This window comes from Pholis gunnellus (genome assembly GCF_910591455.1).
Source record: "Pholis gunnellus genome assembly, chromosome: 16".
NCBI lineage: Eukaryota > Metazoa > Chordata > Actinopteri > Perciformes > Pholidae > Pholis > Pholis gunnellus.
In genome coordinates this window covers 3,595,001-3,611,907 of record NC_136543.1, presented here as the reverse complement: position 1 = coordinate 3,611,907, position 16,907 = coordinate 3,595,001, and the positions used below count along the sequence as shown (strand labels likewise).

General features: G+C 47.4%; 1 protein-coding gene across 1 annotated transcript in view; it reads left to right on the top strand.

Annotated features, from left to right (window-relative positions):
- macf1a (microtubule actin crosslinking factor 1a) overlaps positions 1 to 16,907 on the top strand; it is a 190,556-nt gene that overhangs the window by 45,682 nt on the left and 127,967 nt on the right. The window contains 1 exon segment of the mRNA XM_079175803.1: positions 16,842 to 16,903. Coding sequence (XP_079031929.1) covers positions 16,842 to 16,903 — 62 coding nt within the window.

Here is a 16,907-nt window from a genome sequence, read left to right as displayed (position 1 = left end):
ACTCCACCTCCTCTCACCTTCACTCTCCTCTCCTCCCTCGTCCAGCCGTCTCGTTAACCCTCACCCTTCATCCACCAAAAACCCACCACTTTTCCCACAAAATGCTCGAATGCCGGTCTTGAACTCATCTCCCTATGAGCTCGTTAAAAAAGGATTACTGTCCCTTTATGTAACGGGGCCGAGTCGCGACACACCTGACTCTGGGATGAACCGGAGTGCCGCCGTTGATCACTCTCAAAGTTGTTTGTGCCCATCGGGGCACGATTCACGGCCCCTCCGCTGCCTCCGGGGCCAAGCCACATCGTTGATTTCCAAGTGTGTGTGTGTGTGTGTGTGTGTGTGTGTGTGTGTGTGTGTGTGTGATTACAGAGTGTGAACATGATGAAAAGGCCTTTTAGTGAGAGAAAGAGAAGCTTCAGCCTGTCTCTGATGAACGATCGCTCCACCCCTCTCCTCTTGTTTCCTGGTGGTCTTTGGCTTCCCCTCTGCCTTTTAGTCACTGAGACACACACACACACACACACACACACACACACACACACACACACACAATAACTAATAAACATAAATCCCCATGAGCCTCTGGACTCGTATAACAGAAGTGAAAGTCCGCCCTAAGTGAGAGGGAGTCATTTTTAGAGTTCATCCAGGCTACTTGATACATTTAACAAGCTGTTCTCAGGACAGTTTGACCAGCAAACCCATTAAGACATCACACAGATTCAAAGGCAGACCTGCTGATACAAACAGTATTTATCGGGAGGTAAAACAGATTGTGACCTCCAGTGTTTTGGGGGGAGGGGGGGGAGCATACAAGGGCTGCAACAATGATTTGTATTATTATTGAATCTATGAGATGCTAGAAGACAGTGGAAAACATTGCAATTCCCCAAGAAGACACCTTCGAAATAGTCCAAACCCCAAATGTCTTCAGTGTGAAAAGATTTAAACAGAGAAATGTAGCAAATCCTCACGTGTGAGAAGAGATCAATGAATATTTGCGTCTTTTGCTCGATGAATAACTGATGAATAGAAAGAGGCCTCTGTTGCTGAGACCTTTACCACACTGAATGTCAATGTTGACGTCAGGACGGCCTGATGATTACAGCTTCTTCAGGAGCCGGGGTCAAGTGCCCCCAATGAAAGGGCCAGACGGCGGGATAGTGTGCGGAGGAGGGCCCTAATTGAGAGGTGCCCATGGTAACGGAAACACTCGGGGTTAAAATGAAGGGCCCGGTTACCGTGGTTATGTGTCGGGGTCCCCCGTATTTGTGGACACTCTTCACATTCTTCGCCCCTGGCTCTTTCACTCCCTGGCTTCTTTTTTTTTGTCTTTCACCCCTCGGCCTCGTCTTTTCCCATCCGCTGACCTCACCGTCTAAGTGTTTTTCTTCTTCTTCATCTTCGTCTCTCTCTCTCACGGCCCTATATATGTCTCGCTCTTTCTCACAAACGCACCTCCTCTTAACCCCCGTTTACCGCCTCTCATTCATCCTCTGCCCGGTACATGTGTAGCAAAGCAAGGCGCTAACAGGGTTTGAGGTTTGGACGCCCTATGAGTTCACTCCAGGCAGGAGAAGTCATGGAGTTTGAGACAATCAGACAGAGGAAGTAAAGTTTTTCTCCTTTTTTGATGGCAATGCTGGTCAGTTGATCTGTCCACCATTTTGGTCCAGACTTGTGCAGACATTCATGGTCCCCAGAGGATGAAGATGGCTGAATCTGGCACCATCTTCAGATACATTTTCTTTTTTATTTGCCCAATATTTTGGGTTATAGCCCCAAATAAAAGTGAAAACTAATGCTACTTAGCAAATGTTAGCATGCTACCGTGCTAAATTAAGATGGTGAACACGGTTAACATTGCCTAACGTCAATTAGCTTATCATTGTGAGCATGTTAGCATGTTGACGCTACTGTAGCATGAAAAAAGCCACAAAACGGCTAACTGTGGCTAGCCTCATTGTCGCCGAGTCGCAGTTATAGTGTAAGTGTTTGCGCGTCGCTAAATAGATGTGGGAACTGGCTAACGGTATAATTTTAGACTGAACAGCGCAAGGTGAAACTAAATCATATGATAGGTTGACACTTTGAGCGTCATTGGAGCACCAAAAAAGTTGACTAGCTTAAATTTAATTCGTAGCACATCACGTAGCGACCAGTGTCGGGCGTCAGTCTGTAGCTTCATGTAGCCTTTTGCTGTGTCGCTCACAGTGTGAACACAGCATTAGTCTTGTGCTGATTGTGACTCACAGATTCATGTTTTTTTATTTATTCATTTGACAATTTCATTTATTTCTGGTACTCGCCTCTTTTTCATCCAGCTAGAAAGCAAACATGCTATGAGCAAACCAGAAAGGAAGAAGAGTTCAAACTCCTGGAATTGATCCGACAGAACAGAGCAACATTGGAAAGATTCAGGGTTAGGAGTTCACTTGTCTTTCCCTCGTCACTCCCTGCTGCCACGCTGTGATGTTTATTGTTCCTTTTTCTTTCCCTTTCGCCTGTCTGTCTCTCTGTCTTATCTCATGAGTTTGTTCCTCTCTGACTTTGATATGTTATCAGTCCTTAACTCACCTTCTTTATCCAGTTCACACACAAGATAAAGAGTCCTTTCCCCCTCACTTTCTTTTTTCCTTTGTTGTTATCCGGTTGCATGTCAATCCATCTAAATTCAAACAACATTTGCATTCCTCTCACTCGTTCATCCTCCATCCTCTCTTCTCCTTCCCTCTCCCGCTCATCAACCTGTGATTAACGAAGGCCCTAAAATCCCAAAGAGTTTGGACTAAGCCTCTCTTTTTCTCACGGGGTCATAAATCGTTCTATTCTCCTTCCCTCTTTCCAACTCTGTCGCCTCCCTGCTTTCCCACCATCCATCCATGCAGCGCTTCTCTGTGCCTTTCAGCTCGTACGCTCTTCTTCCTCTTTTTCTCCTCTTCACCCCTCCTAGTTTCTCTGTTGTACCAGGGAAGCATTTCTGTGTGTGTGTTTTTGTACACGTACAGGACCTAATTTAAACAGCGATTTCATGGTGATGACTTGAAAAGTGTGTCCTCAAACAGTGTCACGCACACACACACACACACACACACACACACACACACACACACACACACACACACACACACACACACACACATAATCCTTGCCCTTTACCCTGAGGAGCGCTCTGACCGGGCAGTTAAAGCTCCAGGGGTCAACGTCACTGTTTTCACGCTGCTCCTGAGCCTGATGCTCGGGTCACAGAGGTCACAATGGTTTCCTGCTTCCAGAGTGTTTTTCCTGCGTACAAACCAAACTCCCGTCATATTGTAAAAAAGAATCTATTTTTGGTGTGTGTCAGTGGCCCCGAGAGGGAATAGAGCGTAGATGTTAACCAAGTCTTTGTTCTTCTCTTCTCATTAGGACGGGGTAATTGGGCTTAGTGTCCTGAAAACAAAAGCTTTGCCGCCCACTCCGTGTGGATGTGTGTGTTTCTGTCTCCTCGTGTGTGTGTGTGTGTGTGTGTGTGTGTGTGTGTGTGCTTTGTCGGGTCATTTCACTTAGCGATACAGGAATTCAGGCCTTCAGAACCAGAGTTGATCTCTTGACATTTTCTGGTACCCAGCAGCAGCAGCAGCAGCGCCTCGTGACCCAGTTTGGTTCCCAGACTTTAAATGTACTTTCCTGAAGAGTTTTCTGTGTTTCATCCCTCTGCTGAAACACGGTCATTTCCTGAAACACTAGCTAGAAAACAGCTTTGCAGGCTTTTGTGAAAAGTCATTACATCACTGTCTACAGGCTGAGAAGGAATGTAAATGTGACTCTGTCTTTATGACCTCACGTCTGTCTCCACATGGGTCAACTTCCCACTTTTCATCACTTGTACTCTCATCTCCTCAGTCATTCTCTAAGCCCCCCCCCCCCCCCCCCCCCCCCCCCCCCTGGACTCCTGTTAATCCGTCCTTGTTAGTTTGTTGGGGGGCCACGCTCCTCCTGTTCCATCCGTCCCCTCCTCCTCCCCCTAATCTCTTAATGGCATCTCTGGGTATCGCTGTGTGTCTCTGTCGGAGGACTCCTGTCTGCTCTTTGGAACGGGACCAGCGATCCGCTTAGTTCTCCCGTCACAACACGACTCGCGTAGCTGTCGGCAGCCGGTAACAGAGAGGACACTGAATGTGGACAGTTCAAATCAAATCATTTCTAGTATTTGTAGCATTTCAAGAGCTTGTTGGTTTCACTTTGTCTGTTCATGTTTGACAGATTATCTATTGAGTATATGTGACAGTTCATCAACATAGCTACACATTCTCAACAACGTTCATGAATCGTCACATTTACTGTATAGAAAATCTGTTGAACATCTACAAAGTGAAACATGTTGAATCTCCAATAAGCTCTTGAAATGTTATAAATACTAAAAATCCCAATAAACAGACTGAACTAAACAACGACTTCACATTGGCTCCCATACCTTCAGTGTTCACATCCACCTGCCTCTTAAAATATAATTGCGTCATTGTTACTGAATAGCAATGAAATCAATCTTTCTATAACCTGATCACTCTTCAGAATGATAAAACGACATCATTGCTGCTGTTCAGTTATCTGCAGTGATGCCTCGGATCAGCTCCAGAGATGGTGACGTCCAGCTCCTCGCTGTGTGGTCATCCATCCTGAATAACTAACAGCCTGAGGTTTGACCCAGCGCTGCCAAACTCCACTCGTCTGGATGGAGCCAAACTGTGTCTGTGTGTAAATGTTTTACTGATTATGAGCTCTTCTTGTACCGAACATTAAACCCTTTGGGTTTCATAATTACTTAAAAAGGTTATTATTTATAATACCAGTAAATCCACTGAACCAAAGTTAACAGATTGAAGAGTTTGAACATCAGGAATAAATAACCTGGATCCAAGTGTGACACCAACCCTTCTTTGGGGAGTTTCTAGCTGAATAAGATGTTTAATAATCAATGGAACTAATGGAGGCAAACTGAAAGTGCTCCTCTGTGACTGGACCCAGTCTGCCCCCTATCTACAGACTGTGATACTGCAGGGGAGAGTCTGTCTCAAAGTTTGGATGCATTTCAAAGTATCCTCCAACTTTCCCTGCAGATAAACATCAAATATTTATCACTGCGCTGCAAACGGAAGAACCACTGCATCGCTCGCTCTGTTTCAGGATCCCAGTGATTTAGCTTCCCCTCATCTACACCCTCCCTGTTCCCCGTACGTCTGAATCCTCCCATGTGCCTCAGTCTGGATGGTTCAGCCCCAGAATGGGCAGGTCAGGTCTGGAGGACTCGAGTTCCAAACAGGAAGAGTTTCTGGAGAGGTCCGAGGTCACGCGGCTGCCGGGGGGAAATGGCGTGGGAGGCCGGCAGCACTGATGTGTCACGGTCACTCCGCATGCAGCTGTGTGGGGGCCGAGTCTCAGAATAGCTGTTTGATTCACAAAGAAGCTACGTGAACATGAAAGTCCAAGGTTAGAGGATTTATCACTGATGTGTCCTTCCTCCCATCTGCCCTTCACAACATGTTTTTTTTCCTGCTTCCTCATTCCTTGCAAAGCAGTGATGCTGCCTCACCGCTCATGTTGAGAACATAACGGTGTCACATTTTGTCTCCGCACAAAGCAGCCGGAGAAGAACCTTTATGTTCATAATGATCATTTTGGAGAAGTGTCTTTGGAGGGCGGCCTGAAGTGTTGCTGACTTGACGACTTTCTCTCTGGATTTAGCAACTTTAGGAGCTAGTGCTGCTAGCCACTTGTGTTTTTATTTTTTGGTTGGATAATTCTTTAAATCTAGCTTTCTCTCGCTTGTTTCCAAAGATTACCAACCCCAGCTTTAAGCCACTCGAGTCTGTCCCCAAAATGTGTCTAGATTTGATGCCCAGCCCTCGTCTTCAAAGGTCTTTAAACGTTGGGTGCCTCCATGAACTTTACCTCTGACAAATGTAGACTCATGTCCTGACTACTGACAGTAGACATGTTTCATTGGTATGAGAAAAGACATGATACACAAAAGGTTTGTAATTTAGATACCGCCAGATCTGCAGCTCGTCCTGCGGTGTGTATTTCCACTCGCTGATCCAGGTCATGGCTCTCATCTCTCTCTGTGTGTTACAGTCATGTCACGTGAAGAAGGCACAGGGCAGCAAAAGTACGCCATATTTCTGTGTGTGTGTGTGTGTGTTTGCTCCCTTCTTTGTGTGTCAGGGTGACCTTGTCTATGTAAAGGATGCTGACTGGGAGAATTGAGCTGGACTGGGGGAGGGAGGGAGACGTGACACATTGCTGCGTTAAAAACCCACCAGAGAGAAACACGCTAGCGAACAGAAGAGACTTATGCAAAATGATTTAATATCCTGTCACATCTGAATGAAAAGGGTCACTTCCCAATGAAAGCAGCCGAGTCCTACAACAGCCATCTTTATCATCCTCTCCCTCCATCTTTCTTCTCCTCTTTCCTCCCTCCGGCGTGGAGCTCTTGCCGTAGTCTGACATCATCCCCCGAGGCCTTTGTTACACCCGGTTACATCCGTGGATGAAGTTTCCGGACGAAGTGTTTTCTGCAGCGAGGGCGCGTGAGATCGGACCCCTGACCTCTTGACCCTGAGAGCTGACATGCACAGAGCACCATGTGATGAGTCTGTGAACACGGGAGCAAGAAATATACCGACGAAACGTCCTTTTTACACCTGAAGTATTGGTGTTTTTCAAGGGTTGGGTCTTAAAATCAGAGAAATTGTGTGAGTTGATGGCAGTATATAGCATGTTGAGGTGATGTAAAAATGTGAGCTCAAAGGAGGAGTTCTGTGAGTACAAATACTTTATCATGATGTGAAATAAGTTATAAATGAAATACAGTTGGCTGAAAGAAAGTAGATCTAGAACTACCTTTTGAGGAATGTGGTGAAACTACAGTTAAAAAGAACGTTAAAGTAAACCAATACATTGTGGTATTCATCAACAGAAAGACGTCTCCGCTGTCAGACTGGTGGTTTTCGGGTGCTGAATGTGACACTGGTCGTGCCGTCAGCGGTTTGAGTGTTAGTGGTGCAGACCAACACACACACATGTTGGTCTCTCCTGCCCCACAGTGGCTGCTTCACGCTCTCTGCTACAAGTTCCTCTTTAGCTTCCTCTCGCTTTCACTTTGTTCCCTGTTTTCAGTTTGTCTCATTTATTTAGATTTTTTGCTTTTATTGCAGGCTTTCTAATCTTTCCATTTTTCAAAACATGCAGTGCTTAAATACAGTTGTTTTGTTATGTTGTGGGAGTTTGAGTATTTGCTGAGTTTTGGACAGAAAGGACTCTGGGTAATGTAGTTCAGCTTTCTGATTCCTTCAAGAAACACTTCAACACTGTAGAATGCTCCCTTGTAACTTTATTACATTTAGATTTAGGGACCAAGCTTTATCGGGTAATTTTTTTGCAACAGAAAGGACTCTGGGTAATGTAGTTCAGCTCTCTCTTTCCCAAATACTGCAACACTGTAGGATGCTCCCTTTAGAAATTGTGTAACTTCATTGCATTTAGAGAAACATTTCGAGCCGATGCTCCATCATGTAGCTTTTTGGGGACAGGAAGGACTCTGGGTAATGTAGTTCTGTCTTAAATGGGAAGTCACTAACTGAGCCTCAGCGCTGGAAAGCACCGGATTAACAGCTGGCATCAGGATCACGTCTCCATTACCTCATGTTATCTGATAATTGTGCTGATTAGGAAATGGCTAAGAGGAAAGAAAGTCATTACTTTCCTCTCACACATCCGCCTCTGTCATGTGACCACAATAATGAATCTCTTATCGGATCATTATCGCATTTAAATAATGAAAAACTCTCTTTTAGATGAATGTTTTAGGGTCGAACGTGAGGTTCCTCTCCTAACAGCGACACGTCGTCGTAGCGATGGTGGTTGTGTTGTGACTGGAGGTTGCTAGGACCGAAACATCCGTGGCCTTTTTTCCCTCAGAGCCCAGTTGATAACTCCACCACACAGACGCACAATTCTCTGCGAGGTGAGAGCAACTGGCCCTCCAGTCTGCAGCCTGAATCATGCTCACCATGCTGAATCACAGCATGTCACACACGCACGCACGCACGCACGCACGCACGCACGCACGCACGCACGCACGCACGCACACACACACACACACACACACACACACACACACTCCATGATCACCTTGGTTTGATCGACCCCTCTCTGTCTGAAGCTTTTGAACACGCCGTCAGCAGACATCATTCAAAGATAGCGATGAATAAATATCACAGCCAGGATGCATTGCTCACACATAGCAACAGAGGTAAACACACACACACACACACACTGCTGCCAGCGTTTGCGCACATACAAATGCAACATGCATGCAACTAAATACATAGAAAATTTGATGTTGCACTCATATAGAAAATATCTTGAGTGACTAACACACAGGAAGAAGAGCTTGAGGGTATCTCCCATGTGGTTTCCTTCAGAGAGTGTGAGGCAACCAAACACACACACACACACACACACACACACACACACACACACACACACACAGTACACATTTCCGTTTGTTTAGTCCCATTTCATGTATTTACCGGTTTATAACGGTGCACTCAGCAACGGCTACAGTCTGGTCGCTTGTTTCAGGGGAATGGAATTCACTGTTGGAGTGTGAGGGAGAGAGAGAGGGAGAGAGAGAGAGAGGGAGGGAGGGTGAGAGAGAGAGAGAGGGAGGGTGAGAGGGAGGGTATCTGAATGGAGAGGAGAACTCAGAAGTTGTTAGCTGCTTACGGTTATGTGCTGAAAGTGGAGAGATGCTGTAGAGGACGGGTTTGGTTTTGTGTCGCGTCCAAACAGAAGAAGTGAAAGTCCTCGTGATTCTGTTGGCTGAACTTTAGAAACTTTTTGTTAAAGTCTCTCCTGTGTGGACTCTCCTAGTTTTGGGACTTTACCCATGAGCCTGCAGTCGGTGGAGATGCAGTAACTTCAGTTTTTTGGTGAGCCTTTGGGACTTGTGCGACCATTATTGTTAGCTTGTGGACAGTTTTGACGCCTCACAGTCAGTGAGACGAGATGGACTTTCTAACGGACCCCGGCGTCGTGACGCCCATCCTGGTGGTGACTTTCCACTTCTTGACAGCAGCTGGATTTTGGTTTTACTGTCGGCGGCGGCGTCGTCGACGACAGGCGCCCGGTTTTGAAGCAGGTAAACTGCAGCTAACAACGTCTCCGTCCAGTTCGTCTTCCTGTTTCCTGTTTGACTGCTCGTCTCGCCTGCGTCCCCACTCACGCTATGATTTGTCTCTTCCCTGTAAGATCCCCCATTAGCTCCATGTGCTTCCTGTTTAGGCTCCACCCCTCTTCTGCTGTGTCACTTTTTTTTGTCACTTATCAGTGTCTTCATTTAAATCACTGCATTTAGCACCTGCGTTGCTTTCCATAAGCTTTTAAACCAGTTTGTACAGCAGTTAGCAGGGCGCTAGAGCCTTAGCTCTCCGCAGGATGTCACGCCAGGTTTTCTATTTTAGCCGGAGTGGAATGTAAAGCAGCTTGTGCCGTAAAGAGCACATGGGTCTCTCCTGTTTCGGCTCCTGTCACAGGAAGACACAGCTTTTGTGATTTCGTGCAGCGGGACTCGACTGCTGCATCTCATCTGCATGAGTCAGTGGAGCAGAATCTTCCATATTTGGCTCTTTTTGTTATATTTCACGAGCTATTTAGATTAGCCTCAGCGCTAATAATCCGTTTAAAGTGTGATACAAATGCTCATTATGTAACAGCCTGTTTTGTATCCAAACCGTTGTGACACGGTGCTTTCACTGACCTTTATACCTTTTGCTCAGCTGTTCGTTTAAATGCACCTATTGTTGGTTCAAATCCGGCATTGGCTGACGCTGGAAAATGCCGAATTCATTGGTTCAGGACATGTGTCTAATTTGATCCGAATGCAATGATTGGCTCAGATTCACCAGGGGAGAAATGTCTGGCTGGACATAACGGTGCAGATCAATGAGGTCCATCGATAGTGAGGGTGGTGGATGACACAGGGATGGACAGAGAGACAAGACTACAGAGACGGTTAAAGAGATAAAGAACCCCAAAGAAAACAGTCCAGCTACAGCAAAGTAGAGAGGGCAAGGTGGAATAATAGTGAGAAACAGATTATCACAAACCTGAGAGATAATCAAAGAGTCAAAGGAATTCATTTTCGAATTAAAGTGACACTTCATGGCCAAGATAGTCACGCCTTTTACCATCTTTTCAGCACCAAACCTCAACAGGAAGTAGCACTTAGCACCATTTTGGTAAAAAATATAAATGTATTGCTTACTAAAACATGATGTCGTTGTTTCCTAGTGTGAAACAGGAGCCCGACATGTTGTCCTCTTATATGGTCAGCTGAGGGTGCTGAGCACATTATGCCTCACTCATGGATCAGGATGTTTGACCGCTGTAGTTGGATTCATGAGGCTGTTTGAGTTTGTTCGTGAATATTTTGTAGGTCATAGATTTGCATTTGAGGTGGATTGAAATGCACCTTCATGAGTGAGTCTCTGATGATGAGTAATGAACGGTTTAGAGGCGCGTCCTGTGAGTGATATGTTGAGACCGGAGTGAGGCAGGACTTTACTCAGGCGTCAAACTTGACTTTCATGTTGACTTGCTTCTTTGATTTTGTTTTTAGGTTCTAGAGAGACACTGATAGGTGACACAGATTGTGTGTGTGTGTGTGTGTGTGTGTGTGGTCATATCGCCTGATGCTGTGGTCTCAACCTTATATTTCTCACGACAGGAAGCTGAGCCTGTCACAGTGGTAGGCCAAGCGTGGTAGGGTGTGTGTGCGTGCGTGCGTGCGTGCGTGCGTGCGTGTGTGCGTGTGTGTGTGTGTGTGTGTGTGTGTGCACCATCTTATGCATCTGTACATAATGTGGTTTGAGTCGATGTAACTCATGGTGGTTTACACTTTCTTTGAAATTGCTAAGCGTTGCACTTAAAGCTGCTACGAGGAACTTTCATTTTATGTTGTCTTTTGCGGTCCCTGTGGACGAAAGCGGTAGTGTTTCAGAGCACCAAAGTCCATTTAGAAAACCTCTCATTGTACTGCAGCAGGGTCTGACAGTCTGCCCCTCTCGGTCCTGGTTCTGGTTCTCCCGTGCCTCCCTTCCCTCCAGTGAGGCCCAGCAACACGGTCTGGGTCTGCAGCAGCGTGGTGTCGGTGTTGACTCCTAGTGGGGACCGGAGGAGCAGAGAGGAGAAGCTCTGCTCCTGGAAGAGGAGGAGGAGACACTGCTCTCCTCCTCTCTCTGAGGCTTCTGACTGCAGGTCCAAGGTGGCAGCAAAGCCCGGTCTGGGTCTGTCTGCTGAGGGCCGGTCTCTGCTGGAGGCCCCTCTGGAGGCTGAGCTGAAGGAGTTTCTGGTGAACCTGCGTGATTTTGTCTGAATTTGCCAGAATCACACTCGGTGGCACCGATGGCGAGCATTAAGAATATCTATGTAGAAATAACCAATCTTCCTCGCTGATGGTCTCTTTAACTAATACAACAAGTATCTTACAAGTTGCACTGTTTCTTGATGAACCATTCATCATTCTAATCAGTACACCCTGTAAGATACTTGTTGTATTAAACTCCATTTGAATTCCTGAAACAATAACAATAAACCACCAACACGGTCAGAAAAATGCAGTGAAGTGGAGGCCTGGTCTGGTCTGATGTCATTTTGCATGAAGACGCCTTCGTGCTCATGACCTAATACATTAACGTCTTGTTTATGATGTCGTATTGATCTTCAGGAGTTTCTCAAACAGGAGGCGTTTTTCCTTCGTGACCACAGGAGCTGATGAGCTGATTATTAGTGTGTAAGTGAGATAACATGTGGTGGCTGCCAAGCAGGAAGAGGGAGAGTTTGAGTCTGACTAAATACTGGACGTTTAGACTACAACTTCCTGCCTCATCCAGTCAGCTGATCTGCAGATCTACAGTGACCTTGTCCTGCTTCACAAACAGTTAGCATTCAACGTTCGTAGCTCCGAGGGAGAGAATTGGGATAACAAGCGGAGGGAAAGGAAGAACGAATTGAAAAAGGAGGGATGGAGGCTGCTGCCAGCCTGTGAGTGTCAGCAGAGAGGAGGATAATGAACCCTGGGAGCCAGCCTGGCTGAGAGAGAAACTGAAACGGAAAGGGGGAAAGTGAAAGAAGGGGAGACGACTTGACGGGACCAGCAGAGGAGAAGAGGGGACACTCGGAGACATCCCTCCCACGATCGAATCACAAGAAGAGCGAGAGACGGGAAGACGGGCCAGCAGAGAGGGAGAGGGCGGGGGGAGATTAGATGCGACAACAGGAGGGAGGGAGGGAGGGGAGAAGTAGGGAGTGGGGATAAGCAGCACTCTGCGTTGGTATTAGAGGCGTAAGCTCCGTCGGGTATTTTTAGCGTGGAGAGATGGAGAGAGAGGAGCGCTTTACTCGGAGAGACGGAAGAACCTGACGGGAGTGAAGAAGAAGAGGGAGCCAAAAGAAGGAGGGACAGAGATGAAGGAGTGACGCAGCCGGTGGAGGAGGAGGAGGAGCTTGTGTGACTCCGCGTGAGCCTGTTGTGACTGTAAACCATACACCTGCTGTCATACCAGCCTGTCCTCACTTCCTGACCAGGTCACGTGATCTTAACCGGCCTCAGCAGAGCTTTTTAGACTCATTGCTTCCCCATCCCGGTTTCTGTCTCTTTTTAAACAAGCCAAACATGATAGAGCAGAATTTTATCCCAAGCTGCGTCGGCGCTGTCTCCAGAGCTATTTTGAGAAACAAGTGAGAAGGGAAGAGAGCGGCCTCATGAACATCTTGAGTTGAGGCTGTCGGCTGCGGAAGGGACCGGGACTTGCCTCTTCCTGATTGGACGATGTGTTTGGTACCAGGCGGCGTTGGTCCTCTCGTTCACTGCTGACCGCTCACTGTGGCGGCCTGAAGCGCACACGTCTGGACCCGGGCCAGAACTATTCTTCATTATGTCGTCTCCCGGCTCTGCTGTGCACACCCCAAGACACATGTGCTAACGAGATGAGCTGTTTTTCCTTCCGTTATTAAATTATACGACGTCACAAATCCGCCAGGCCCTTCTGTCTCTCTCTCTCTCTCTCTCTCTCTCTCTCTCTCTCTCTCTCTCTCTCTCTCCCTCGAGGACTAAAGTCCGTCTCGGCCCGAGTCTCGGTCTCTGCCCCCGTGTTCTTCGGGAAAGCTAACAGAAGCGTCTCGTTGCCAGGAGCTGAAAAGGCCTCGGGACTGTTTTCTTGTTTGCCTCTTAAGGAAAGGAAACGTGTGAAAGGGAGCAGGAGGGAAGGCGAGGAAACAGAGGGATCAGGGAGCTGCTGCGTCTGGCTTCTGTCAGCTTGAACGTAAAGAGTAGTGTGTTGAACTAGAACAGGCCATACTTGTATGTTTTTTGAGTGTTGTTTGTGGCATGCTAAGAGGACTCAGAAGTGGATTACATCATCACCCCTAATGGATTTGTCTGGGACTTAAAAAAGCATTTTGTTTGCACAGAATTGTTTTGTTTTTTTAAAAACCTCTGTGCAAGACACGTCCTCCTTCTCCTCTGGTTCCCCCTCGTCCCTCTGGACTTAGGGTTGCTTACCGTCGCAGAGCGAGGCTCTGTGGAAGGGGGGAACCACACAGAGCCGATAAACAGAGCAAGCACCCCTGCAGCTCTGCAGAGCCACCGTCTGCTGTGGCCTGGAGACAGAGAGCGAGCAGAGTGCCGCTGCCTGGCGAGGAAGTGGAACTGAGGTGAGGGAGGGGAGGGGACGTCCTTTTCCTGGCTGACAGGGGGGAGGAGCCGCCTGCTGACTTTGACACACACGTGGGAGAGCAGCTGGGGAGAGAGTGGGGGAGACGGAGGGAGAAGGCCGACATGGCAGCGAGGGTTTGAGAAGAGGGTTGACCGTGTGAGCCACATAGCAAGAGGAAGAGACACCGAAAAAACTGGTCGTACCTGCCGGTGCTCTGCCTCACACTCTCACCCTGCAGCTCCTGGATACAAGGCCGGCAGCTTGCTGCCAAACACGTCTCACTGCTATAAATATCCCACGTCTGTCTGGGATTATTTGCACCGACGGCATCAGAATGAAGCCCTGATCGGAGGACGATGTGGACGGACTACAGGGACGAGTGTCAGCTCAACGCTCACCTGTACTCGCTCATGTGCTGTGCAGGTCTGTGTGTGTGTGTGTGTGTGTGTGTGTGTGTGTGTGTGTGTGTGTGTGTGTGTATACATGCCCATACAGTCGTTGTTTACATGCTGCCAGTGTGCAGCACGTGTTTCACTGTGTGTTCGAACAGTTCCTCTTTGTGCACGAACACCGGTGACGACAGTTACGCTTAACGTGGTCTCTATCAATCATTGTGGCTGTCAGGGCAAAGTGTGTGTTCTGTTGCGTTTGGACAGCATGGAAAGGGTGTGTGTGTGTGTGTGTGTGTACATCTTAACAACGGCCTCCATTGTGGATGAATGAGCGCCTGCCCGAGGCTGTCACTCGCACGCCTCGACTCTTCTCGTGTCTATGGTTCTGTAAGAATAATACCGGTGGGTTTATGGCCCGATTAGCACACCTACGTGACTCGATTTACGCGAGTGTGAGAGTGTGAGAGTGTGAGAGAGTCCTAATTACATGCAAAAGGCGGAGTGTTTCTTTCGGGCTAACTAGCTCAGCCTCCCCGGCAGGTTTGGGAAGCAAGGCGTGTTGCAGTGGTGAAACTATTTTGCAACAGCGTGTTGAAATGTTGTTTGCCTGGAGGGCTTGCCCTCTATGTAAACTCTGTGACACCCTGTGTGTGTGTGTGTGTGTGTGTGTGTGTGTGTGTGTGTGTGTGTGTGTGTGTGTGTGTGTGTGTTGACTTTGAGTTTCATCCAGTCGTCTTTGAAGGAGGAAGCGATATCGTCTATCTCTCCACATGGCTGCTCTGCCGTGCGGCTTCTCCATGGTAACCGATAAACAGCTGGCAGGAGGGGGAAGTACCTGCAGCAGGCTGTTCTCTGATTGGCTGTTTGACAAACTGGAGGGAAAATACTCCTCTGTCATTGAACTCGTCTCCATATGACAAATAACGGTTTTATCTTACTACATTTTTAGTAACAGCTAAAACGCTTGTGATCCTGGGAATATATATACATATATATAAATTGTGTGTGTGTGTGTGTGTGTGTGTGTGTATATATATAGATAAGCTCCATATTCAGTAAATGTCTGCAGTACACAAGATCAGTAGGGTTTCCTCCCGTAGAGCTGTGTATGTATCTATATATAATAATAATAATAATAATATACAGCAGTGTCTTGTAGGCTGCCACCAGTGTGCAAACACAGGGGGTCTTGGGGGCGTTTGAGAACCCTAAATTGAAACTTGAGCGCCCCTGAAAAACAGCCTCAATTGCAAAACTCCCGGGGGGGAGGGGGGGTCTCTCAAATTAGACAATAATTTGTTACATGCAATTGTCACTAAAATGTAATTGAAAATCGTATGCCCAGCAACTGCAAAGCGGTTTTCCGCTGTAAATGACACTAGTCAGCCAGAGCCGTAACAGTCTTCACGTCTGTTCGGGGCCTAACGGACCCCCTTTAGGACAAATTGGATCCAGAGCCTTTGCTGAGAGCCTGGACTCTCCTCTTCTTGGATACCAGGGAGGCAATGAACCCGAGCGCGATCCGTTATCAGTAAATCGTATTTCTCTTGTCTTCAAATGTCTTGTTTTGTTTGACAAAAAGTCAAATCCTCACCAATGAGATGCTTTAATCAGAGAATATTTACCTTTTCTGCGTGACATTTGACTAAAACGATTAATTTGTTTGTTTTCTTTCAATTTTGCTGATTTTGCAGATCATTTTTCTGTCAATCGAGGAAAGATAACGACCTAGCTCACTAGCTAACGGACTTTACCAGGGTTGCCTTCCGTAGCCTGTCTCTGTACATTGCACACACATTGCATCTTGTATCCCTCATGTTGCCTAGAAAGTTTAACCCTATCAGCAGGAAGTGACATGTTCAACAGAGAGGCGGGAAGAGGAGAGCCGGTCTGTGTTTTCTCCCAGACGCACTGATACGAGCAGAGGCTCCGCTGGTGTGGAGGAAGAGGAGGTGGTGGTGGAAGATAACACAGTGGTGGCTCAGCATCAGGCTCTATTCCTGGCCTGACTGCCTCACTCCTCTGGCCTCTGGAGGTCTGCATCGCTGCAGATCACACTTCAGCTAGAGTCAGTGGGAGCAGACAGAGAGAAAGGGTTAGAGGAGGAGGAGGAGGAGGAGGAGGAGGAGGAGGAGGAGGAGGAGGAGGAGGAGGAGGAGGAGGAGGAGGAGGAGGAGGAGGAGGAGGAGGAGGAGGAGGAGGAGGAGGAGGAGGAGGAGGAGGAGGAGGAGGAGGCTCTACAATATGGAGAATAATAAAATAATAGTCTTACTCAGGATGATGTCATCTAATTGAATCCTAGTAGAGACGACTGTTCTTTACAAGAGGTCCCGTTTGTAGGTACGGAGGATCTTGTCAACAGGACTTTGAGTCTGTGAACTCAGGGAACCTTTCCAGTGTTTGTCTTTTACATCGCTGCTGAGGAAGATGAGACACGTGTAGTAACTGTGAAGAAGACTGAGTCATCTTCAAGGTGTTGTTTTGAATGTTTGCATGAGTGAGTTTTATCCAGTTACATTTAGTTATGGAGTCTTTTATGTAGTAAAGAAAGGAAAGTGTGTGTGAGAGACCTCGTCATCTACATAACTCGGTGGAGCGACCTCGCTGGCTGCAGCGGCCATGCTGGATTTTGGATGATGTCATTAACCCCCCCCCTCGTCCTCTCTCTTTGCTTCTTGTTCTGCAGATGAGCGCGACAGGGTGCAGAAGAAAACCTTCACCAAGTGGGTCAACAAGCATCTCATCAAGGTAC